Source organism: Lissotriton helveticus, chromosome 1_1, assembly GCF_964261635.1.
Source record: "Lissotriton helveticus chromosome 1_1, aLisHel1.1, whole genome shotgun sequence".
Classification (NCBI taxonomy): Eukaryota; Metazoa; Chordata; class Amphibia; order Caudata; family Salamandridae; genus Lissotriton; species Lissotriton helveticus.
Genome location: NC_136057.1, coordinates 1,888,737,726 through 1,888,762,335, shown reverse-complemented (window position 1 = coordinate 1,888,762,335; position 24,610 = coordinate 1,888,737,726). Strand labels below are relative to the sequence as shown.

The window sequence follows — 24,610 nt, the reverse complement described above, 5'->3', positions numbered from 1 at the left end:
TGCTAGTGACCAGCTCTCCCCTGCGTGGGATAATGGGCGAATTGTGCCTTGAGTCTATGTTGAAAAATTAATAAAAACTTCTTTGAAAAAAAATATATATATTGTCTCATTGGAGTTATTAATAGAAAATCTACACTCAATATAATGTTTTTGTAAACGATATCTAGGCCACAATATTATGTGAAACAATATTTTGTCATCGATTTTCTGTAACACAACCCTTGGGAAACAAATGTTCCAGTTTTAACACAATGAACAGAAACAACAAAAGCACCCCCTTGCACGCACACCTTCGTTCTAACCAGAATGCTTGTAAATAGCGCCAAGCAGCAAATTCTAAAAGGAAATTTAGGCAATTACTTTTCTGCTTACAACCTAGCAAGCGTAGAACGTATGCCAACTGCATCAGAGGAGAACTGTCAGCTGAATAGCAGATTAAGACCACTCATTTCCTCAAGGCTACCAATTTATCCTGCAGTTTTATTCTCACATTTACAATTGTTTAGTGCCACATTAAAATCTATGGAGTAGTCACTGATTCCAGATGTCCTGCAGGGTAATAATTCAAATTCTGTAGTGTATGTATCAATCTGAGTTTTGTCTGACGCAGAGCCAATGTGCAACAGACGTATTCATTGCTGGATCTCAGAGGAACAAAGGTTATCCAAAGAACTCAGGGCCAGATGTACTAAATACTGGTTGCAAAAAACTGATTGCAATTTGAGGCCATTTTGTTTTTGTGACCAGCATAGAATTTTATTAGACAAATTATGTACCAATAGGTCGGTTTGAAAAATTCCAATTGTAAGTGTGCCGTAATTTGACCTACATCATGAATAATAATTAGGCAGCTAGCAAACACAGTCTAAATCTGATTGGTGATCATCGCAGGGATGGTGATCTGCTAAGCATTGTAAACCTTTAAATACATTCAACCTTTTTTAGGTTTTGCCTGCAAGTGCGCACGTAGTGCGCATGCGCTAAAAAACCTCTTGAGTTCTATGTCGGATCGATGACCTGCCTCTGTCTCTCATTGGTTAGCTCCATAAATGGAGGCTAGCCATTGGGAGACAGAGGCTGTCAATCGCGCTTTCTCGGGGAAAACGCGATTCGGGGGCGTTTCTCCGGCTTTTTTTAAGCCCCGCCCCTTTGTCCCGGGCCGCGCTGTGATTGGCTGCCGGCCCGGGACCTGACTTGTAGGCAAAGCTGTCCCGGCAAATTTCAATAAATGAAGCTCATGTCCCAGTTTTTAGAGGGTCAGCTGGAAACGGTGGGAAGTATCTGTTAGCTGCTGTTATAAGTCAATTTAATTAACAGGCATGCTACTGGCTTTAAAAAAAAAAAAAGCATTTTATGTACGTTTTTACTTCTGTATTTCTCTGCTAAGGAGTCCTTGTATTTTTGGGAAATGTCCCGGATTTTGGCTTTAACATGCTGGTCACCCTACCCGGTGCCCTCTCCCTTCAGGTGCACCACTGATCCCCGCCAGGCCCCCGCCCCGGGCAGCCGCGGCCGGGAGCTCCATCCACTCCCTGCCATTTTCGGCGAAAAAGAAAAGCTTTCCCGAGGAGCCGGTCCGGACCCTCCTCCCGCCTCAGACAGCCGGTCCGGACCCTCCTCCCACCTCAGACAGCAGCAGCAGGCCGGGCGGGTGGGGGAGGGGAGGAGAGCGGGCGGCGCTTGACTGCACCGCGGCGTCGGCTGCAGGAGAAGGAGGCGGGGTGGCCCCGGGACTCTGACTGGCCGCCCAGGGAGTGTGGGGCCCGCTGGAGAGGACCGAGCTCCGTCTGCTGGACCGGAGAGCGCCGATCCGGGGCTGCGAGGAGCTAGGGACGAGGGATCCGAGCGGCGGCCGGAGGACGGGACCTTTGTGCGCCTTCCGCCTGGGGTTCCCGGCCCTGCCTGGCCATTGTTCACCCTCAGCGCTGCCCCCGGGGAGACGGGACTGTCCCGCGGTGTGAGGTGAGTGATCGAGGCCCAGCCCCCCCTCCAGGGGTCCGGCGGTAGAGATCCGAGGGTTCACCCCTTTGGCTGGTAAGCTCCCGTGACTCCTCTCCCCTTGTCCTGTGCACACCACGGCCCCTTGGACACCCCCACCCACTGTTGTGGGGCCTCCCCGGGCAGAGCAGGGCTGCTTCTGCCTGGCACCGCCGCGGGCAGGAACCGCAGAAATGGCTGCAGGCTTGGAGCTGGTGACCGAGACACGACCACATTTCATTGCACAGAAAATTGTACGAAAACTGAGGAAACGAAGTGCTGAAACCGGGTTTTGATGACTATATTTGTTCAAAGGTGTAAACTATGCCGGACACTAAAGTGTTCCGTAAACTTGGTCGGCAGGCAGGACGTTGTTTGTGCGTTCTTTGAAGTGGAGACCTGACAGCACGTTTCGTCCCCCTGCGTTATGTCCTGTCTGGATACACTTCCATCTCACTGTGCATTCTCCTTTTAGTATAATGCGTGCCTCCTCCGTGTTTCCTTTCACTTTTATATCTTAATTATCTTCCGTCGTTATCAATTCCTATTCTGCTGACCTTACCCTTTCAGCATTCGCCTGTCCTCTTCTGGCTCCAAAGCTGCCCTTGCCTCCTGGGCTTTCAGGTGCCCTTACTTTGTGTCTTCTGCAGCCCTTACCCTTTCTGCCGACGTTAACCTTTGTGTATTCTACTGCATTTACCCTGTGTCTTCTGCTGCCTTCGCCCTTTGTGCCTTCTGCTGCCCATACCCTGTTTGTCTTTGATGCCCTTAACCTGTTTGTCTTTGCTGTCCTTACCGTGTGTGTCTTTGCTGCCCTTACCGTGTGTATCTTCTGCTGCCCTTACCGTGTGTGTCTTCTGCTGCCCTTACCGTGTGTGTCTTCTGCTGCCCTTACCGTGTGTGTCTTCTGCTGCCCTTACCGTGTGTGTCTTCTGCTGCCCTTACCGTGTGTGTCTTCTGCTGCCCTTACCGTGTGTGCCTTCTGCTGCCCTTGGTGTCTTCTAGTGCAATTAACCTATGTGTCTTCTGCTTCCCTTGCCCTATGTGTCTTCTGCTTCCCTTGCCCTATGTGTCTTCTGCTTCCCTTGCCCCATGTGTCTTCTGCTTCCCTTGCCCTATGTGTCTTCTGCTGTCCTTGCCCTATGTGCCTTCTGCTGCTCTCACCCCGTGTCTTCTGCTGCTCTCACCCTCTGTGTGTGTCTTCTGCTGCTCTCACCCCGTGTCTTCTGCTGCTCTCACCCCGTGTCTTCTGCTGCTCTCACCCTGTGTCTTCTGCTGCTCTCACCCCGTGTCTTCTGCTGCTCTCACCCCGTGTCTTCTGCTGCTCTCACCCTCTGTGTGTCTTCTGCTGCTCTCACCCCGTGTCTTCTGCTGCTCTCACCCCGTGTCTTCTGCTGCTCTCACCCTCTGTGTGTGTCTTCTGCTGCTCTCATCCCGTGTCTTCTGCTGCTCTCACCCAGTGTCTTCTGCTGCTCTCACCCCGTGCCTTCTGCTGCTCTCACCCTCTGTGTGTGTCTTCTGCTGCTCTCACCCCGTGTCTTCTGCTGCTCTCACCCCGTGTCTTCTGCTGCTCTCACCCTCTGTGTGTGTCTTCTGCTGCTCTCACCCCGTGTCTTCTGCTGCTCTCACCCCGTGTCTTCTGCTGCTCTCACCCTGTGTGTGTGTGTGTGTGTCTTCTGCTGCTCTCACCCTGTGTGTGTGTGTCTTCTGCTGCTCTCACCCTGTATGTGTGTGTCTTCTGTTGCTCTCACCCTGCGTGTGTGCCTTCTGTTGTTCTCACCCTGCGTGTGTGCGCCTTCTGTTGCTCTCACCCTGAGTGTGTGCCTTCTGTTGCTCTCACCCTGTGTTATTTAATTGTACCTATTGTAGGTATTTGCTATCCTTGAATGTTTTAGGTCTTATAAATTAGATAGGAGTAATTTATTACTGTGCTGATTTTTGGAAAATGGCTGATTTTGGAAAACATGACGATTCGTGTTACACTTTGGATTTCCTCATTTGACTTGCTTTCATTTGTTTAACATTCTGCAAGAAGTCTTTCACCCACTCAAATACAAAATCCTGCTGTGATCATTCAAACCCTGCCAAAATAGTCTAATAAAAAAAGTAGAATTGGATAAATACAGTAGCATACGATTAAAAATATGCACTTGTTTTGATCTGCATATATATACGAATTTAGAGTAGATAAAACGGTGCGGTAGATCAACCATTTGGCCTCCTGAGATAGATATGTAGACAAAATATTTATCTGATGGGAATATATATAACACCCACCTGTTCATCATAGTAACTTGTGCCAGGAATGAAAAGGCCAGCGTATGGAGCATCTCTTCGTGTTCGGCTTGGGTGCAGTTATCTCATAAATGAGATGCATGAAGAAGGGTATTTTTCATCTGGAAACATATTTTTGAAATAGTGATGTACCGTTTGTCTACTAAACTTACTGAGTGTTCCTGGGGTGTAAAGTAAACCCTCACGTCAAGAGTATTGCCCTCTCCAGTCCACATGTTTTTTCCCTTGAATTCTGGGACGTGTACTCCTGGTTTTGTAATGGTATGAACAAGACAAGAAGTCCCAGATTCAAAGAAAAAACTGGAATGCGCATTGTCCTGGGGAAACTTGGCTGGGCTGTAAAACGTGCCAGGCAGAAAAGTATGAATGCATATTTATTAGTAAACTAAATGTAAAAATATACAATTTTACGGCTCAATTTATTCTCAAAATACAAAATAAATATGGGTAAATACCAAAAAGGTGTTTAAAAAATAAATACACCAGTTTTGTGTGTGCCTCTGTTGCCTGCTTGCGACCCGTTTTTGTGTGTGTCTCTGTTGCCTGCTTGTGACCTGGTTTTGTGTGTGTGTGTGTGGGTGCAAATGCAATAGGTGTCGCATTTGCGAGAGATTAGGCTATTGGCTTTGTAAATGACTGCCATTTATTTATGTTTTCAAAGCCAACACATAAATAAAAATGTTGTCATTTACAATGTCAATAGCTCTAACTTTTCCAAAGGCGAAACCGTTGCATTGTAAATGCTGGTTTTAAATGCTCCCTGTTTTTCTTAAAGGAAAGGCTGCTAAATTACTAAAAGTTAACATTTTTATAGTTTGAGATTTGGCAGTTGTCCCCCTGGAGTAGAGCCTACTGTTCAACAATTTTATTTTTAGTTCACAAAGGGAAAGGGGTTCTGAGGGCACGTTTTACCTTTTATGACTAGGTTAACTCCCCAGTCTGGATCTTGGTATGCTTTCAATGTTTTGCAGTCAAATAGCAGTCAAAAACATCGATACTTCTGAGACAGAATTGGTATTTAGAAGAGAGACCCACAACACGTGCCTTCCAAGTACTGAATCAGTATGGGTTTTCAATCCCACTTTAGGAGTCGGTAAATGTTTACTGACCTCTAAAAAGGATTGGAATATTAGCGTGACCATAACAAAGCTTTGTAGATCTAGCTCTTAAATCACCACATTGATGTTGCAATATAACTCATTACTTTTCACTTACCCTTAAAAACACGTGTGACCCAGCGAGCCTGCATCTCTGTGGTCGGCATAATGGCGCCAAGAGGTTGGATGAGGCCAATCACAGCCAGGGTTGGCTTCTCCAGGGTGGGAAGGAAGATCTGCCGGTAGAGGGAATTCACCTTCTGGTTGTTGAAGCCACAGTCTTCGAGGAGAGGGCAAGAGTAGGTGTATCCTGTGGCAAAAATGACAACATCAATGTCCTCCTCCACCGTCCCATCATCGAATCGAGCAGCAGTTTCTGTAAACTGCACCACGTTGGGTTTCGTCACCACGTAGCCACAGGTGATCCGGCTGGGCAACTCGTCATTGAACAGCGGCTCTTTCCACTGAGAGCTACATAGGGCAACAAATGGTCACTGTTAGCGGGCAAGTCTTGCTTTATGAATTGTGTGGGTGTCTGTACCCCTAAAATATTCCTGAAAGCATACCCAACAGTAGGATGGATTTGAGCAGTGGGGTTCTTTTTTTGATACATTTGCTTATTACATTTCAATAAAAAGAACAACTGTGCGTGCTAATGCCCACTCTACCACAACACATTTAAAGTGTACAGGGTAACAACAATTTCCTCCTTCTATTATACTAATTTTCAAATGCCAAATTGCATATACAGTGCAGGTTATATGGAGACTGTTAGAACTGGGTGTCTCTAGTTGGCAATGGCTTGCACCTATGATCAAAAAGGGACCCTTGCTTCTAGTCAGAGTAAGTGGGTTACACTCTCAAAATAACTCCTGCTCAACACTGTGGTAGCTTAGTGCAAGCAGGAAGGCTTATCTCAAAGGCAGTGTGTAAAGCATTTGTGTACACATACAGTAATACAGTGAAACACTACAGAGGGACACAACACAGGTTTTATAAAAATAAGTATTCTTTATATAGACTTAACACAAGACTCAAACAACAAAAATCCACAATATTGTAATCAGAAATAACAGATAACCCCAACTGGAGATATCACAAGGTCGCGGTCAAAGAAATCCCAAAGTAGGGTGCCAACCGTGAGGTGCACAGCGTCCGAGTCAAAACAGACCCACAAAGAACAGTACCTTGGAAAAGCGAAAACAAAGACAGCTCACGGCGCCGGGGAGATGCGGCGTCGTTGGCGCTGAGCGGCATTGGTTCCTTGCCTCGGGGGAGGTGACTCGTCGGGTCCTCAATGCTTGCGCAAAGCAGGGGAGGTGTTAGTTCCTTACCGGAGAGGAGGTGACTTCATGATGGTGCCGAAACCACGGTTCCGTACAATGTCACAATGTCGATGGATTCTTGACCACCCACGTCGAGGATCGGCTCCATGATGATGTCGGCTTCGCAGTCCATGCGGCACAGCAGCAGGCATTGGGCCTACGGCGCAGAGTCAGAGCAGCGTTCATGGCTTATGGCAGGTTACGATGTCGACTCGCTGGCGTCGACGTGGCACGGCAGCCGGCGCCGGGCCAATGTTATAAGTTGGAGCAGCGCTCCCGACTTCGATGCAGATTATGGCATCGCTCGCCGGCGCCAGTGTTATAATTTTCTTCTGTAGCAGACAGAACAGCAAGTTCCAGATGCAGGCAAGCAGAAGGGGTGAAGTTTTTGTATTCCTGAGTCTTCAGACAGGAGGCAAGCTCACATTGAAGCCCTTGGAGATTTTATGCAAGTTGATTAAAGTTTCAATAAAAGTCTTTTCTCCTTTCCTTCTCAATAAAGAAACCACGGCAGGCCAACCCCAGCAAACAACACACTGGCATAGGGGTAGTCAAAAACTCCTGTAGATTCTCTGGCTCTTCTTGGCAAAAGGTTTGTCTTGATTCCCAGAAGTGATCTGAAGTTCTGGGGTCTGGGACCCCCTTTTTATACACCTAAATCCTTTGTCTCTGAAGGCAGAGAGTGTCTGAACCTAGTCCAAACCAGTTCTGGGTGCATTCTGACAGTGCACAACTTCTTCCTTTGTCAGTGTGGGCCAGGGTCATCAGACGCACCACAGGAGGTGGAGCCAGAATTATGGGTGGCAGGCACAGCCCTATTTAGGCCCAGGTGCTACTCCTCCCACCACTCCCATTGCAGAAAGGTCTATTCAGCCTTGTGCTGACTCACCCTGTTTCCTGGAGCCCCCACAGCCCCTGTCACTCACAAACCAGACATGGAATACACAACCTAGCAGAGGCAGGCTTGGATGGTTAGGCAAGAAAAAAACTACTTTCTAAAAGTGATATTTTCAAACACAGAAGGTTAAAACCAACTTCACTAAGAGAAGTATTTATCTTTCTGAGTTCAGGCATACTAAATTCGTTTTTCTACCATGTTCCCTGGGTCAGTTAGGATTATAAGATGTTATAAACAAACTGCCCATTCTGGCCTTAATGGGACAGGTAGCCTTGCAATAGTGAGAAAACGAAATTGGCTGTAATTCACTATCAGGACATGCCACACACACCAGGGCATGTCCTACCTTTCACATACAATGCACCCTGCCCTAGGGCCTACCTTAGGGGTGGGTAACATGTAGAAAAGGCAAGGCTTAGGGACTGGTAAGTGGGTGCGCTTACCAAGTTGACATGGCAGTACTAGACTGCACACAGGCTCTGCAATGGCAGGCCTGAGACACAATTTATAAGCTGCTTCTGTGGGTGCCAGAACAAGTCCTGCAAGCCCACTATCAACATTTGATCTACTGGCCCAGGGCACACAGGGTGCACTGTACTAGGGTCTGACAGGTAAATCAAATAAACCAATCATGGAGTCACTAATCCAGTACAATATTTTACAATAGGGAGCACTTGCACTGTGGCACTGAATAGCATTGGCACAGTGCCCAAAGCATCTAACCAGCAAAAACATATCAAAAACAGTGGAGACAACAGCAAACAAGTATTGGCCTAGCCAATAGGTCTCGCCTTTGGGACCTTATAAGTGTTTAGTTATCCAGCACAATATCCTTGGTGCAACAACATCAAGTGTTGCATGGCTAAACACTTATAAGGTCCCAAAGGCAAGACCTATTGCTTAAGCCAATAATTGTTTTGAGTGAGTGGCTTGTGCAGGTATGCCACTGTGAGGTAGAGATGCTGCAAGCTCTTTTACAGGAGCCCCTGTGACATTGAGCCTCTTCAAAATGTATCTTGGGTCTGGTGTAATACTTCTAGCCCCTATTCCTGACTTTTCGCACCCAATGCATCCTTAAATGTTCCATGCACTCCTATTGCCCCTGTCCTCCAATGACACGTTACCTGTCACGGGTGGTGGTGGGGGTGGTGGTGGTGGTGAGGGTGGTGGTGGTAGTGTTGGTGGATGTGGTGGTGGTGGTGGATTTGGTGGTGGACGTGGTAGTGGTGGACGTGGTGGTGGTGGACATGGTGGTGGTGGTGGATGTGTTGGTGGTGGATGTGGTGGTGGTGGTGGATGTGGTGGTGGTGGATGTGGTGGACTTGGTAATGGACGTGGTGATGGTGGACATGCTGGTGGTGGACGTGGTGGACGTGGTGGACGTGGTGGTGATGGTGGATGTGGTGGTTGATGTGATGTGGTGGTGGTGGTGGTGGACATGGTGGTGGATGTCGTGGTGGTGGATGTGATGGTGGACATGGTGGTGGTGGATGCGGTGGGGGTGGATGTGGTAGTGGTGGACATGGTAGTGGTGGACGTGGTGGTGGTGGATGCAGTGGTGGTGGAGGTGGTGTTAAAATCTAGATTGCGACGTAAACATTATCGGCGCCATCTTGTCCCCTTTTTTAGCTCAAATGTGTGCGTAAGTAGCAGCCATTTTGAACACCATGGCCTCTCTGCCCACTGCCGATAGCCCGCGCGTCTCTCTCTCTCTCTCTCTCTGACCCCACCAGCACCCCCCCGCGCGCTGACAGCCCACGTTCCCACATGCTTGGGCCATAAACCACCCCTTCAGCGCGGCCCTGCCTCGGAGCCACATTCCGTACCCGACTAACGCCTCCCTCCATCCCTTTAATGATCACGCATCCTTTGATGAACCCCCTTCCTCTGTGCCCGATTGTCCCGCCCGATCCCAGGCCATCACCTAGCCCCGCGGATACAGTTTATTGCCCCTTACAGTAGGAAGCTGTCCTTCTTCAAAGAATCTATGAATGATAAAAGCCCCCACCCCATGAGATCCGATCAGCCGCGCACATTCCGGGAGCCGGCGGGATATCCAGCTGCGCGATAGTCATCACCTACTGAGATCGGGGTGGGAATTTTACTGTAAATATGTGTGGGAACGGGTTTGGAGCGGAGATTCCGAGGATGCCTTTCCGTACATCAAAGTATTAACAAGAATGTGTTCTATGTAATAAAGCAATAAACCTGTGTATAAGAGGCCAGGCCTCAAGGATGCGTTTAGAGCACCTCGAGAAGATACCCTGTTGTCTGATTTGACGTGTTCTGCTCCGTCGGAATAAACTCCTGTTTCCTGCCTTCTGTCTCCAGCGCCTGCCTCTTTGTTTGGTAATCTCGAATGGTATGAGAGGCGGCTAACGCCGGGCAAATACTGAAGGGTTCTTGGTCGAATTCGGCCCTACCTTCCGACAATTGGCGTCCCAAACGTGGGGCCCATCAGCGACGCGTGGATCCAGTGGAAGAGGTCCCAACGACAGAGTGAACGACTGCAACGATCGGGAAGAGCTCCTGCCCGATAGACCCTCGTTTGGCAGCCGATCATCCGAACTTCACCGGTTCCGAGCAGACCTCTCTCGAGTGATCTACGGTCCTGACTAGGAACCATCAGGAGTGCCACAGCAATTACGGAGAACGGAGGACGATCAGGCGCTGGAAGCGGAAGACGAGAAACTGTCCATGCGGTCTGGGTAAGGTCGTGTAACACGACGAATTGCGAATTGATTGTTTGATTGTTTGAAAATACTAGTATTACTCATTTGATTGTTTCTGAGAGATTCTCTATCTGCAAACAAGCACAGAGTCGCAATACTCTGTTTAGTCTTTGCAGATAGTGAAGGGTAGGTAACGCAGGCTTTTGCCCCCGTTGTAATCCGTCGTGCCTATTTTTATCCCTCATTTGATTGATTGTTTATCCGAACATTGATCGTTCGGAATTGGTTCTCTTTGGGTTATTCTCTATTCACAAATAAGCACAGGGTCGCAATACTCTGTTTAGTCTTTGCGGATAGTGAAGGATAGGTAGTGCAGACTTTTGTCCCCTTTGTAACCCGTCATGCCTGTCTTCGCCCCGTTTGTTGGTAGTTGGTTCAGCCCGGACCGCTTATTAGAGGTGAACCATCCGGCTCCACTGGAGGGCACCCCTAATAAGGACATGTTTACTAAATATGGACTAGTCACCGTGGCTTATAGTAAGCTGTGGCATAAATACACGAGAAAGGATCGAGGAAGTCAGTGGCCACTGATAGGGTCCTTTGATAACGACAAAATAAACACGCTGGAAACAGCCCTTTATAACAATAAGACAACACCCACTATGCTCGATAGCTTCGGCATGTGGCGCAAAGAAACAGAACAGCGAAAGAAGAGAAATGAGGTCAGGTTAGAAAAGGAATTACGCAAGGCTGCTCACCTGGCCGCTAACAAATTAAAGGAAGAAATAAAAGAAAGAGAGGAAACCAAGCTAAAACAAGATTCCGAATCATCAGGCCAGTGTCCCGTCAGGACACCCTCTACACTTTACCCCGAGCTACCTTCGAAACAGCGAACGAACGATGATTTACTACTAGGTCCCCCGATCATCTACATGCCCCCTACATATGCCCCTTCCCAGCCCTTAGCACAGCACTCGCAACCCCCAACGACAGGTGAGAGTAGTGCCGGAGCCTCGGTCCTCATGGCCTCTGCGCCAACCGAACCCCTTGCACTCAGCGCAGCACAAGCAGCAACTTCAGGTGATCCCGAAGCGGGGAGGAAAGACCCCGCGAGATCGAATAGATTAAGTAAGGACGAACGAGCTGGGATCGATAAGATCGTAAAGACACTGGTGGTGCGAAAGGAAAGTGAGGATTATATAACGGATATGTACCATAATATGCCAATAGCCACATGCGACACTTTGTCGTACGCCTTTGTTACCATACCCTTAATGCCTACGAAGACCGCTACCAAGGAAAAGGCCCTGAAAACCTAACGACTCAGGCACGTTAAAAAGTGGTGCAATGCTAACTGCACGGGAGACAGTAACATCGCAGATAACATTGTAACAAGCAGAAGAGTTAATTGGGTGGGCACAAGCAAGAAAGAGGTATCTGGAGATTGTGTCATTGTTAATTTTAAATCTAGATATGTCGCTAGCCGACTTTTTGGGGATGACTCTCCTTTGGACTCTGCAAGTAAAGGTGTTCGGGCGATGCCCCTTGGTTTCTTTTATCCTCGAGTCCATAGATTAGGTGCCGCGGAGACCAATAAGTCACTTTCTACTGATAACGCTTGGGCGGAGGACAAACTTATTACATCATTGTTTGCTAATGACTGGGTGACAAAGCCAAATAAGAATAGTGGCTTAGGTAATGTTGTAAGGCATATACCTGCTAATGACTTATTATTGTCAAATAGGTTCATAGCCCTAGCCGATAGAACAGATAATGAATGACTAGATCCTGAACATGGAAACCTGACTCCCTTATGTCAAGGTAATACAGGGGTTCCCACATCTGTTGTTACGGTTGATACTGCTATAAATGTCCCATTACAACCAGGCAGAGGGCACATCCGGTTACTCTCATGGAATATTGCGGGCCTACGGTCAAAACAGGATGATCCGATTTGGCTGCAATTAGTTAAGGAACATGATATAATTGCCTTACAAGAAACTTGGACAAAAGATAAGGGCTTCTGGGTAGATGGTTACCCCTCATTCTTTGTTGAAGCCCAGACCTCCACGGCTGGAAGGGATAGAGGGGGTCTGTTACTCCTTGCTTCAGTTAAAATATCAGGGAATGTCAGAGAAATCCCCAGTTCCTCTCACTACTTTCAGCTGGTGGAAATTCGTTTGGCAGATAAGACTAAGTTTGTGTTCATAAATTGTTATAATTCTATGCAGGGGGGGCACCCTAACTTTGTTTTAGAAGGTCTGTCGGCCTTTTTAATCAATTATATGTCAAAACAAACCACTTTTGTTCAGTTATTAATGATGGGTGATTTTAACGTTCATTTGTGTGAGTCTCACTGTCAGATTGTAGATGATACTGGTCCTGAACACACTTCGTTGCCTCATTTTGAACATAGTATTAAGGGTGCGGCAATGGAAAATCTGCTATCTTCCAATGACTTATATGAACCAGGGTTTTCAGATCCAACAAACCGTGTGGTCACGTACAACGCAAGGGGCAGCGAATCGATTATTGATTACTTTTTTATGTCTCCGGGGCTCCTACGTTATGTAGTGTTTTATAATGCAATTGTTAGTGGGTTCAGTTCATAACCCGGTGTTATTGGTTCTGGACACTCTTTCTGGTCTGAGTAAAGGGGAATTAAGGGCCACCACCACTACAAAGGACGTAAGAAGCTGTGACCAGGGTAGACGTCTAAAATGGAGTAAAGTTTGCCCAGAGGACTTTCATGGTCTGATTGTGCAACACATGGCAGTTGAAATCCAGAAATGCAGGGCTGGAGACAGGAGGGAGGGGGAGGTTGTGAGTGCCTTTGAAGCTATTTGTGCCAGAGTAGAGAAAGAACTCAGAGCAAAACCAAGGAGGGGTCCTGCTCCCGCGTTTAGGTGGTTTGACCGTACCTGTTCGCAGGCACACTCGGCTTTGCTGAAAGCCCTTAAACAATCCCCCAGAGACAGGGCTTTGGTGGCACACTTGAGAAGAGAGTATGCACTGGCGGTCAAATTACGAAAAAAAGCCATCAAAGACGAAGCATGGGACTCTTTGATGGACGCTACAACTCTCAAACAGAGCTCTAAATTTTGGGCCATAATAAATAATCCTTTATTTGCTCATATCACCAACCTGGATCTTGATGTTAATATCCCTGAAGCAGATTGGATTAATCACTTTTCTAGTATTTATGGCTCAAATGATATAGCTGAGGTGTTTTCAATACCCTACTCCCTATCCCCTCCCACTAAGTTGCACTTCAGCAAATCAGAGGTGGAGCTGGCTATTGTAGGCTCGGCCTCGAATAAAGCTCCAGGCCCAGATGGGGTACCTCTGGACCTATATAAACTTAATCCTGAGTTGTGGGCTGAGATTTTAGCTAATGTTTTTAATTGTGTCCAGGAGGGGGGTTTGCCAAAAACCTGGGCTTGTTCAATTATAGTACCCATTTTTAAAAAGGGCCAAAGAAGTGACCCCAAGTGTTTTCGACCAATTTCGTTATTGGATTCTTCTATGAAGATTTTGGGCAAAGTATTGCTAGCTAGAATTAACACTTGGTCCATAGATAATAATATTCTAGCAGATGCCAAATACGGGTTCCGTGCGGGCAGAGGGACAGAGGACCAATGTTTAAATCTTCATTTGCTAATTTCGAAATACACTACTGCTAAAAAGGGGTCAATCTATGTTGCGTTTATGGATCTGTCCACGGCCTTTGATTTGGTCAATAGAGCCAGGTTGTGGACAATGTTGCTAACATTGGGTCTTGATCCTCCCCTTGTATATTTTTTGGCAGAAATGCATAAGGATTTAAAAGCTTCCATCAGAATGGACCAAGAGGGTAACTGTTCAGCTTGGTTCAAATCGAGTAGGGGCGTGCGGCAGGGCTGCATTCTCGCTCCTATGCTGTTCACTCTTTATATAAATTCACTCGAGAAGACACTTTTATCTGCTACCTTGGACACTCCGTGTGCAGGGAATACTCGCATTCCGGTTCTCCTGTACGCGGATGACGCAGCTCTGATATCTCGGACCCCCATAGGTTTGCAAAGACTTTTAAATGCTTTTAATGATTTCATGTCTTCACTTGACTTAGTGATAAACAACTCTAAATCTCACGTCATGGCTTTTAGGGCTGTTAAAAATAATTCTAAACAGTTCTATTGCAATGGTGACGTAATCACTAATGTCATAAATTTTACCTACTTGGGTGTAATTTTTGACACCAAGGGGAATTGGGCCTCCCAAGTTATAGCTAAAACTAAAGCGGTGAGGAGCTCAACCAACGCTATTTTAAGTTTTTCCAGGAGACTGGGTGGGAAGCCAACTGGTGCTTTATTAAATTTGTACAAGGCGAAATCTGTGGCAATAGCCAGGTATGGTTCAGGTTTGTGGGGCTATGTAAATGGTGAGTCTGTTCAAAGGGAAGAAAACAAGTTCCTGCGCTCCATCTTAGGGCTTCCCCAATCTACAGCCACGTTCTCAGTCCACCAGGAACTTGGCCTTGGGTATATCTCTGACACCCTTCAAATGGCCCCCATCTTGTTATGGATAAGGACCTGGACCAATAATAATCTAGGCCTGAATCATAGAATACTGGTGGACTGTCTAAAACTGGATAATTGGAAAAATATTGCTTGGCTATCATATATTCACAAGTGTTCTTCGGACCTGGGCCGTCCTGATATTTTTTCAGTCCCTCAAGGTCTGAAGAAATCTGATTTAGATTGGGTTAAGCATAATTTTACCAAACTGAAAGATGTGGAGAGGGAGGAACGCCAATTGATTAAATTCACGGTCAGAGCCCACTACCTGACCATCACCAGCCTTTCTATACAACCGTACCTCTCCATTGTTAACATCCCTTTTCATAGGTGGCTTCTGGTTAAACTTCGGTTTAACCAGATTTATACGGTTCTTTGTGATAGCCAAGGCTGGTATAAGGAGGAGGACGCTCCTGTTTGTAATTGCGACAACTCTTCAAAGCAAGATAACATGCACTTTATGCTGTTTTGTCATTTTTTTAATGAGCCCAGACAGAAATACTTGGTTCCATTACTGAAGGACAAAGCCTTCCATCAGGCAAAACCTGCCCTCCTGTATCTTCAATTATTGGACTCTGTGTTGGCTATGTTTAGCGTGGCCAATTTTCTTGTTGCTGCTGTTAGGATCAGGAGGAGAAGACTTAATAATGTAACATAAGGGTTCTGCATGGAAGGTTAAAATGGAAAAAATCCTTGGTTTTTGGAGAAAAAAAAACCCTTGTTTCCTTTTAGTTTTATTTTTATTTTTACACTGTGAATATATTAATTGTTTTTAATATTGTGAATATGTAAATTTTATTGACCTATTGATTATGTCAACTTCTCAGAAATTTGTATTGTCCCTTTTTTGTGAATGTAGAATGCTTTTATGATTTTTAACTAAATCGAATAAAGTGGTTTTGACTTGACTTGACTTGTATAGGAAAATTGATATCGGAGATGGGGACGAGTGTGATGTGACGAACCTCTTCACGCGTACGCTTGAAGTTTTCCCGCCACCTCACGGAACTGAAACCAGAAACCAACACCACGACTCCTGCAGTGACTGAAGCCACAGTAGAAAAAATTGACACTATGATGCCCATAAAGGAGGCCGCTCCCTATTGGGTTCCCCCACGAGGACTGGGAACACACGACGATATTAATCACCAAGATGCGAGAGGGAGGGTAGTTTACAACTGGGTTTACCAACCATGGGATCGGCAAGACATCCTGACTTTCCGAAAGTCCTTGCCTGATCTGCGAAAGAACCCCACAGCCTTCTATACAGAATTAGCCACCGCTCTGGGTTCAACGATTATGACCCTAGCGGATATCGATTTGTTTTTCGGTTATGTCTGCCAGCTGATGTGTGGAAGCAAATCCGGAAAGTCGACCACCTTGAGCTGTTCGGACATACCTGGGTACAACTCGGTGATGTAGACAAACAGCGAGAGCCGGGACAGAAACCTATGAAAGCCATTCTAGACCTACCAGATAAGATCGTGCAGAAATTAAAAACCTTAGTCCCAGAAAGGAAGGTGGACTGGTCGGTAGTAACGGCCTGTCGCCAGAAACCCCAGGAAGACGTATCAGAATACTTCTCCCGGTTTGAAACGGTGTTCTCCGATTACAGCGGCCAGGACATGACCACTGCAACCGGACATCACTTGTTTGTCCAGAACTATGTGAAAGGCCTGACACCAGAAGTCTCGCAGAAACTACAGACTAGCGAGAGTAGTTGGGCGGCCTCCAAGCCCGCAGCTATCCTTCAGATGGCTCAATACTATGAGCGACAAAAGAACGAGAACGATCAAGCGACTGAGAAAAAGAAAAAGGACTTGAAAGAGAGGGTAATGATTGCTCAGTTGCAAGGGGTGACTATAGGAAGGGAACAGTATAGAGGGAACTACCAGTCGAATGCTCCTAGAAATCCACCCCCTAGAGACCGCACACCCGCACCCGGCGTTCCACGAACAGACCTCGATGAGAACCAGTGTGCGTTTTGCAAAGGATTTGGCCATTGGAAATCTCAATGTCCAGTTCTGCTAGAAGCACTCAGAAATAAAGACACGAGAGACGTAGCGGGCGGGCCGAGAAATAGAGGACAGGGACGAGGGCACCCAAACGACACCAACAATGACAGGCCTGGTAGACCGAACACATTTGACCGTCCCCGACAGAATCAGTGCCAATAGTCTGACTGCGACAATGCCCACGACTTTGCATAGGACTGCCAAGGGCAAGGAAGGGATCCAGTCGAGCTCTATGTTGACCAGCAAGGCCCTTATGTCACTGCTAAGGTCCTAGGTACGAAGTCTCCATTTCTGGTAGATACTGGTGCAACGCGTAGTGCGTTGTCTAAACGATTGATTCCCAGGGCACCCTTGTCTGGCTCACATGTGACATCAATAGGTTTTGATGGAACGCCCTCCACTAATCCCTTGTCCACACCGATCTCTTTTAACTTGGACAATAACACCACTGACACAACGTTTTTGCTCTCCTCCAACACCCCCGACGCCATTATGGGACTTGACTTATTGAAACATTTTCGAGCTACTATTAGGTGTTCACAAGACGGAGTTCGAGTCATTCTGTACGACAACCCAACACTGCTCAGATCTTGCCGCACACAACGCATTTTTCTATCACTGACACTGACTTGTCCTTGCTCGACACCCTACCTCTGTACCTATGGGCAAAAACTGACTCGAACGTAGGACGCATGATGATAGACCCTGTACACATAACTGTTCGACAGGACGCAGTACTCCCCAAACTCCCGCAGTATCGGATATCGCCCGAAGGCGAGAAGGCGTTGGTAAAAATCATCCAATGGTTGCCAAATTTCAGCCTCATTGTGAAACCACTACTTTCCCTACTGGCTAAAGATGTCCCCTTTCCGCTCCCGTGGACCCCTGAATGTCAATCCTCCTTCAAGGAACTGCGAGACGCCCTTTGTTCAGCGCCCGTCCTAGGAACCCCTGATTATACAAAGCCCTTCTCTCTCTACACTCACGAAAGGGAGGGATGTGCTTTGTCTGTCCTGACTCAGTCCATTGGCCCCAAACAACGACCATGTGCCTATTTTTCTGCCACTCTTGACCCTGTAGCAAGAGCTTTGCCTGCCTGCCTTCGAGCAGTAGCCGCTGCTGCTGTCTCTATCCGGCAAAGTGAGGGAATCGTACTCTCGAATTCCCTCACGGTACTAGTGCCTCATGCTGTTGACACCCTCCTAAACCAGACAAAGACACAACACCTGACCAGCGCGCGACTGACTGGGTACGAACTGACACTGCTCGCACCTCACATCACGCTGAATCGATGCACCACACTGAACCCAGCCACCTTGCTGCCTCTGCCCGAAAACGATCCCGATGTGCCCCCAATACATGACTGTGTGACCCTCACGGACGAACAGACTAGGAGTAGAGTTGACCTCCGAGACACTGCCTTCCCAAACCCTGACGGAGAGGTATGGGTAGACGGCTCTTGCATTAAACTTCCCGACGGTACCACCTCAGCTGCCTATGCAGTTACCAGAGCCCGAACTGTAGTTGAAACCGCCCGCATCACGCAACGATCCGCCCAGGCGGCAGAACTGATTGCCCTCACACGGGCATGTATCCTAGCACAGGGGACGACAGCAAACATTTACACGGACAGCCAGTATGCCTTCGGGGTGGTTCATCATTTTGGGCTCTTATGGAAGGAGAGGGGATTTCTGACATCTCATGGCACACCTATCCTGCACGGAGATCTAGTCTCCGCTCTGACTGAAGCGGTTCTCCTCCCCAAACAACTTGCCGTAATCAAATGCCAAGCACACAAAAAGGTGACAGACATCATTGGACAGGGAAATGCACTGGCCGACATCACTGCCCGAACCACAGCTGAGAACAGGACGACGACTCGCATGTACGTGACTAGGTCACAAGCAGAAAAATGGACGGACGCTAGGGAAACTATTAGGGACTTCCAAATGGCCAGCTCACCACAAGAATTGACTGAATGGGCACGGGTGGGATTAAAGGATGATGAAGGCTGCTGGCGGACAAAAGAGACGAACAAATAGTTGCTACCCAACTCGTACCTGGTCCCCATACTGACGATGGCCCATTCCCCTGCACACATAGGATCTGCCCCTATGGCCGAACTTGTCTCCAGAGTTTGGCATAACGACAGAATTACAGACTCAGCCAAACGATTAGTCCAACAATGTCTAGTCTGCCTGCAACACAACCCTGGGAAAGGAACTGTCGTACCCCGGGGAGGGTTTGGGGTCCCCAACCATCCATTTGAAGTCCTACAGATGGACTATATCCAGTTAGAGAGATGTCAAGGACTGAAGTATGTACTTGTTGTTGTGTGCGCTTTTAGCAAATGGGTGGAAGCCTACCCGACGCGTGACAACACTGCTATTGCCACTGCAAAAGTACTACTGAAAGAGTTCTTCCCTCGCTACGGCCTTTGCCGTATTTTATGGAGTGACAATGGCCCCCATTTTGTAGCCGAGGTTATCCAGCTCATCCTGAAAGGACTGGGGGTACGACAGAAATTCCACGCAGTCTTCCACCCCCAATCTGCTGGTCGAGCGGCACAATGCCACATTGAAACTAAAACTGGCGAAAATAGTGGCTGCCACAGGACTAAAATGGCCAGACGCTCTCCCCCTAGCATTGCTGTCAATGCGTTCCACCCCCACCAAACACCACTTGACCCCTTACGAGGTCGTTTTCGGCCGGCCCATGAGTATCTGGTCCGCACCCAAACCGACATCTATTCACGACGTCCCGGACGTCCTAATGTCTGACTACCTATATAACCTAACTAAAACACTGTCTGTTATTCATCATCAGGTGCTGCAGGCCATCCCCGATGCTTCCAGGGGCCCTGGACATGCCATCCGTCCTGGAGATTTCATCCTGATTCGGAACTTCCAGCGGGAGAAGAGTCTGGAACCCCGCTGGACGGGCCCCTGGCAAGTCTTGATCACCACCCGAACCGCTCTTCGAGTGGAGGGGAAGCGAAATTGGCTGCATGCACATCATTGCAAGAAAATCTCTCCGACCCTGACGTCGACCGAAGACGTGACCACCCAAGAAGAGCTCCTGAACAAAGACCGACCATCCCTGAGCTGCTACCCTGAGACAGAGACACTCGAATTGGCGAAATTCCCTGATCCCACTTTGCCATCCAGAGAAGGGTATAACCTGCGACGAAAGGAGGGAGCTTCGGCTAAGTAGACCACTGACTAAGTTATCATTCTCAGAGCGGCAGCCTAACACTACAAAGGCTGCCAGGAGAGAAACCAAACGAAGTCTGTGGTTCTGCCCACTACCGAGCACCTTGAAGATGATGGAAGCGCCCGATACGAAGATGATGGAAGCAACCGGACATCCGAAGACCCGCTACAGGAACCCGAAAACTGACAGTTTGCACAGCTCAAAGACTATTGCTCTTCTTATCACTCTTCTCTTTTGCCTCCTCCTCATGACTACCTTCTGGATCGTGGAAGAGAACGCACCGGCTCATAAGACATTTCTAACGACTGCACAGCCTACCACCCTGAAAGAACACTACCTGGTCTCTCTTTCACCTCAAATCCAAGAAAGGCGTAAGGAGTTCTGGAACAACTCCTTCGTACAGTTGCTGCACCAACACAACCTTGCTGCAAATGCCACGAATTGCTGGATCTGTGGGTTGATACCACATGCCACCGGACATTCCATTCCCTTCATCCCTTCACCTTTCTCTGTTCACGGCTCCTGCCTTGCCTGGCTGATCCTCTTGCAAGAGAGCTACAGAGACAACGCCACTTCCAGCGAAACTAAGTCACACTTTTATCATGGAGTCTGGCTGAACAAAACCGGGAGAGTTGCTGCTCCTTTTTGCCCTCTATCCTCCAATGCCTCTGTTCACATGGACATCCCCGCCAAAGAAAGGGTGGAGATGCAAATATTCAACAATCCAGCCAGACCCACCTTCTCCTACCTCCGGAAACGAACAGCTGCCACCCTGACTGTGGCCCTATCTGTCGTCAATGTCTCGGGCCTCGTATGCATCACAGGCCGTGGGACACAAATGGTGGGCCACAGCACTTGCCGCATCACCAGAACTTTGTACTCAACCGATCCACCCTCTTTTGTCACCTCTCCAAACATGTACTTCGTCTGTGGTACAAAAGCCTACACCTGGCTCCCAAAGGGCTGGGGAGGTACCTGCTACATAGCCTTCATCCTTCCTCCAACCTATGTGGCTCCGGCAAACTCTGGCAAACCATCACCGACAGAGACGAGCAAAGGACATCGAGCAGGCCGACTCCACTGGAGCACAATTCTTGGATGCAATGAAAGGACTCGTTCCACTTTGGGGTCCGATGGCGAACAGTCGTGCCATTCGACATTTATCCCAGGCAGTCGAGACAACGATGAACATTACAGCTGGTATCCTCGCAAACAATACAGCCGAGCTTCAGGCGGTCCGTCTGGTGGCTCTTCAAAACCGCCTTGTTCTGGATGTGGTTCTGGCGGACCGTGGAGGAGCATGTCGTATCATCGGGTCCAGCTGTTGTACCTACATACCAGACAATTCACCCTCCGTTTACAAGGCCATCGAACACCTCCACAGACTCTCCTCAGAAGTTCATCAGGAACAAGAAGGATGATCGCTCGGGAGTTGGTTCTGGAATACTGTAAAGGACTGGGGATGGAGGTTGCTCATGATTGCACTGATACCAATCGTTGTAATATGCGGACTCTGCCTGGGTATTCAATGCTTGCCACCTCTGTGTTCACTATTTGCTAACTGTGTTTGCCCTAAGACTCCGAACTTTGAAGCTGAATGCATGAAAGCTTTGTATGATGTAGAAATCCGTAATATGATGGGGATAGACATAAATTGACAAGCTGGCTAGATATGTTGAAAAGGGAGGACTGTTAACGTAAACATTATCGGCGCCACCTTGTCTCCTGTTTTTTAGCTCAAATGTGCGCGTAAGTAGCAGCCATTTTGAACACCATGGCCTCTCTGCCCACTGCCGATGGCCCGCGCGTCTCTCTCTCTCTCTCTCTCTGACCCCACCAGCACCCCCCGCGCGCTGACAGCCCACGTTCTCACATGCTTGGGCCATAAACCACCCCTTCAGCGCGGCCCTGCCTCGGAGCCACATTCCGTACCCGACTAACGCCTCCCTCCATCCCTTTAATGATCACGCATCCTTTGATGAACCCCCTTCCTCTGTGCCCGATTGTCCCGCCCGATCCCAGGCCATCACCTAGCCCCACGGATACAGTTTATTGCCCCTTACAGTAGGAAGCTGTCCTTCTTCAAAGAATGTATGAATGATTAAAGCCCCCACCCCATGAGATCCGATCAGCCGCGCACATTCCGGGAGCCGGCGGGATATCCAGCTGCGCGATAGTCATCACCTACTGAGATCGGGGTGGGACTTTTACTGTAAATATGTGTGGGAACGGGTTTGGAGCGGAGATTCCGAGGATGCCTTTCCATACATCAAAGTATTAACAAGAATGTGTTCTATGTAATAAAGCAATAAACCTGTGTATAAGAGGCCAGGCCTGTAGTGAAGGTGGTGGATGTGGTGGACATGGTGGTGGTGGTGGACATGGAGGTGGGTGACGTGGTGGTGGTGGACATGGTGGTGGTGGATATGGTGGTAGACATGGTGGTGGACATGGTGGTGGTGGACATGGTGGTGGACATGGTGGTGGTGGACGTGGTGGTGTTAGACGTGGTGGTGGTGGTGGATGTGATGGTGGATGTGGTGGTGACGTGGTGATGGTGGATGTGGTGGTGGTGGATGTGGTGGTGGTGGTGGACATGGTGATGGGTGATGTGGTGGTGGTTTTGGCGCAGTGGTGGATGTGGTGGTTGACGTGGTGGACACAGTTGTGGTGGATGTGGTGGTGATGGACGTGTTGGTGGTGGACGTGATGGTGGTTGACATGGTGGTGGTGATGGATGTGGTGGTGGACATGGTGGTGGTGGACCTGGTGGTGGACATGGTGGTGGTGGACGTGGTGGTGGACATGGTGGTGGTGGATGTGGTGGACGTGGTGCTGGAGATGTGGTGGTGGACATGGTGGTGGATGTGGTGGTGGTGGATGTGGTGGACGTGTTGCTGGAGGATGTGGTGGTGGATGTGGTGGTGGATGTGGTGGTGGTGATGGACAAGGTGGAGGACATGGTGGTGGAAGTGGTGGTGGTGGACGTGGTGGTGTTGGTGTTGGATGTGGTGGTGGACGTGGTGGTGGTGGACGTGGTGGTGGTGGATGGGTTGGTGGTGGATGTGGTGGTGATGGACATGGTGGTGGTGGACGTGGTGGTGGTGGTGGACGTGGTGGTGGTGGTGAAGGTGGTGGTGGACGTGGTGTTGGTGGTGGACGTGGTGGTAGTGGACATGGTGGTGGATGTGGTGGTGGTGGATGTGGTGGTGGTAGACATGGTGATGGTGGGTGTGGTGGTGGAGGACATGGTGGACGTGGTGGTGGTGGATGTGGTGGTGGACGTGGCGGTGGTGGACGTAGTGGTGGACATGGTGGGTGGTGGTGGTGGATGTGGTGGTGGATGTGGTAGTGGTGGACATAGTGGTGGTAGATGTGGTGGTGGACATGGTGGTGGTGGATGTGGTGGTGGTGGACATGGTGATGGTGGATGTGGCGGATGTGGTGGTGGACGTAGTGGATGTGGTGGTGGTGGACATGGTGGTGGGCATGGTGGTGGGCGTGGTGGCGGACATGGTGATGGACAGGGTGGTGGTGTACATGATGGTGGATGTGGGGGTGGTGGACGTGATAGTGGTAGTGGACGTGGTTGTGATGGTGCTGGTGGTGGACATGGTGGTGGTGGTGGACATGGTGGTGTTGGACATGGTGGTGGTGGTGGACATGGTGGTGGTGGTGGACATGGTGGTGGATGTGGTGGTGGTGGTGGATGTGGTAGTGGAGGATTCGGTAGTGGTGTGCATGGTGGTAGACAACATGGTGGTGGTGGTGGTTGTGGACGTGGTGGTGGTGGATGTGGTAGACGTGGTGGTGGTGAACGTGGTGGACATGGTGGTGGATGTGGTGTTGGTGGACATGGTGCTGGACATGGTAGTGGTGGACACGGTGGTGGTGGATGTGGTTGTGGTGTTGGACGTGGTGGTGGATGTGGTGGGGGGTGGACGTAGTGGTAGTGGTGGACATGGTGGTGGTCGTGGTAGTGGACATGGTGGTGGATGACTATTGGGTAGGAGGGGTGGTGGTGAACATGGTGGTGGACATGGTAGTAGTGAACGTGGTGGTGATGGTGGTGGAGGACGTGGTGGTGGTGGATGTGGTGGTGATGGATGTGGTGGTCTTGGTGGTGGTGCTGGTGGTGGATGTGGTGGACATGGTGGTGGACATGGTAGTGGTGGATGTGGTAGTTGTGAACATGGTGGTGATTGTGGTGGTGGATGTGACGGTGGTGGTGGACGTGATGGTGATGGTGGTGGTGTTGGACTGGGTGGTGGTGCTGGTGGTGGATGTGGTGGTGGAGGTGGTGGTAGCGGTGGACATGGTAGTGGTGGATGTGGTAGTGGTGGACATGGTGGTGGTAGATGACGTGGTGGATGTGGTGGTGGTGGTGGACGTGGTGGCAGTGAATGTGGTGGACATGGTGGACGTGGTGGATGTGGTGGTGGTGGACGTGGTGGTGGACATGGTGGGGGTGGACATGGTGGTGGTGTTGGACATGGTGGTGGTGGGTGTGGTGGTGGACATGGTGGTGGACGACTATTGGGTAGGAACTAATCTCCTCAGCC

At 49.0% G+C, this 24,610-nt stretch overlaps 1 protein-coding gene across 2 annotated transcripts in view; it reads right to left on the bottom strand.

The window, feature by feature from the left end:
• The window catches only part of LOC144754535 (dimethylaniline monooxygenase [N-oxide-forming] 2-like), a 425,016-nt gene that overhangs the window by 94,359 nt on the left and 306,047 nt on the right, over positions 1-24,610 (bottom strand). For both annotated transcript variants that reach the window (XM_078642466.1, XM_078642472.1), the window contains exon 7: positions 5,488-5,840. In XM_078642466.1, the coding sequence (XP_078498592.1) occupies positions 5,488-5,840 (353 nt within the window). The remainder of the gene's footprint in view (positions 1-5,487; positions 5,841-24,610) is intronic.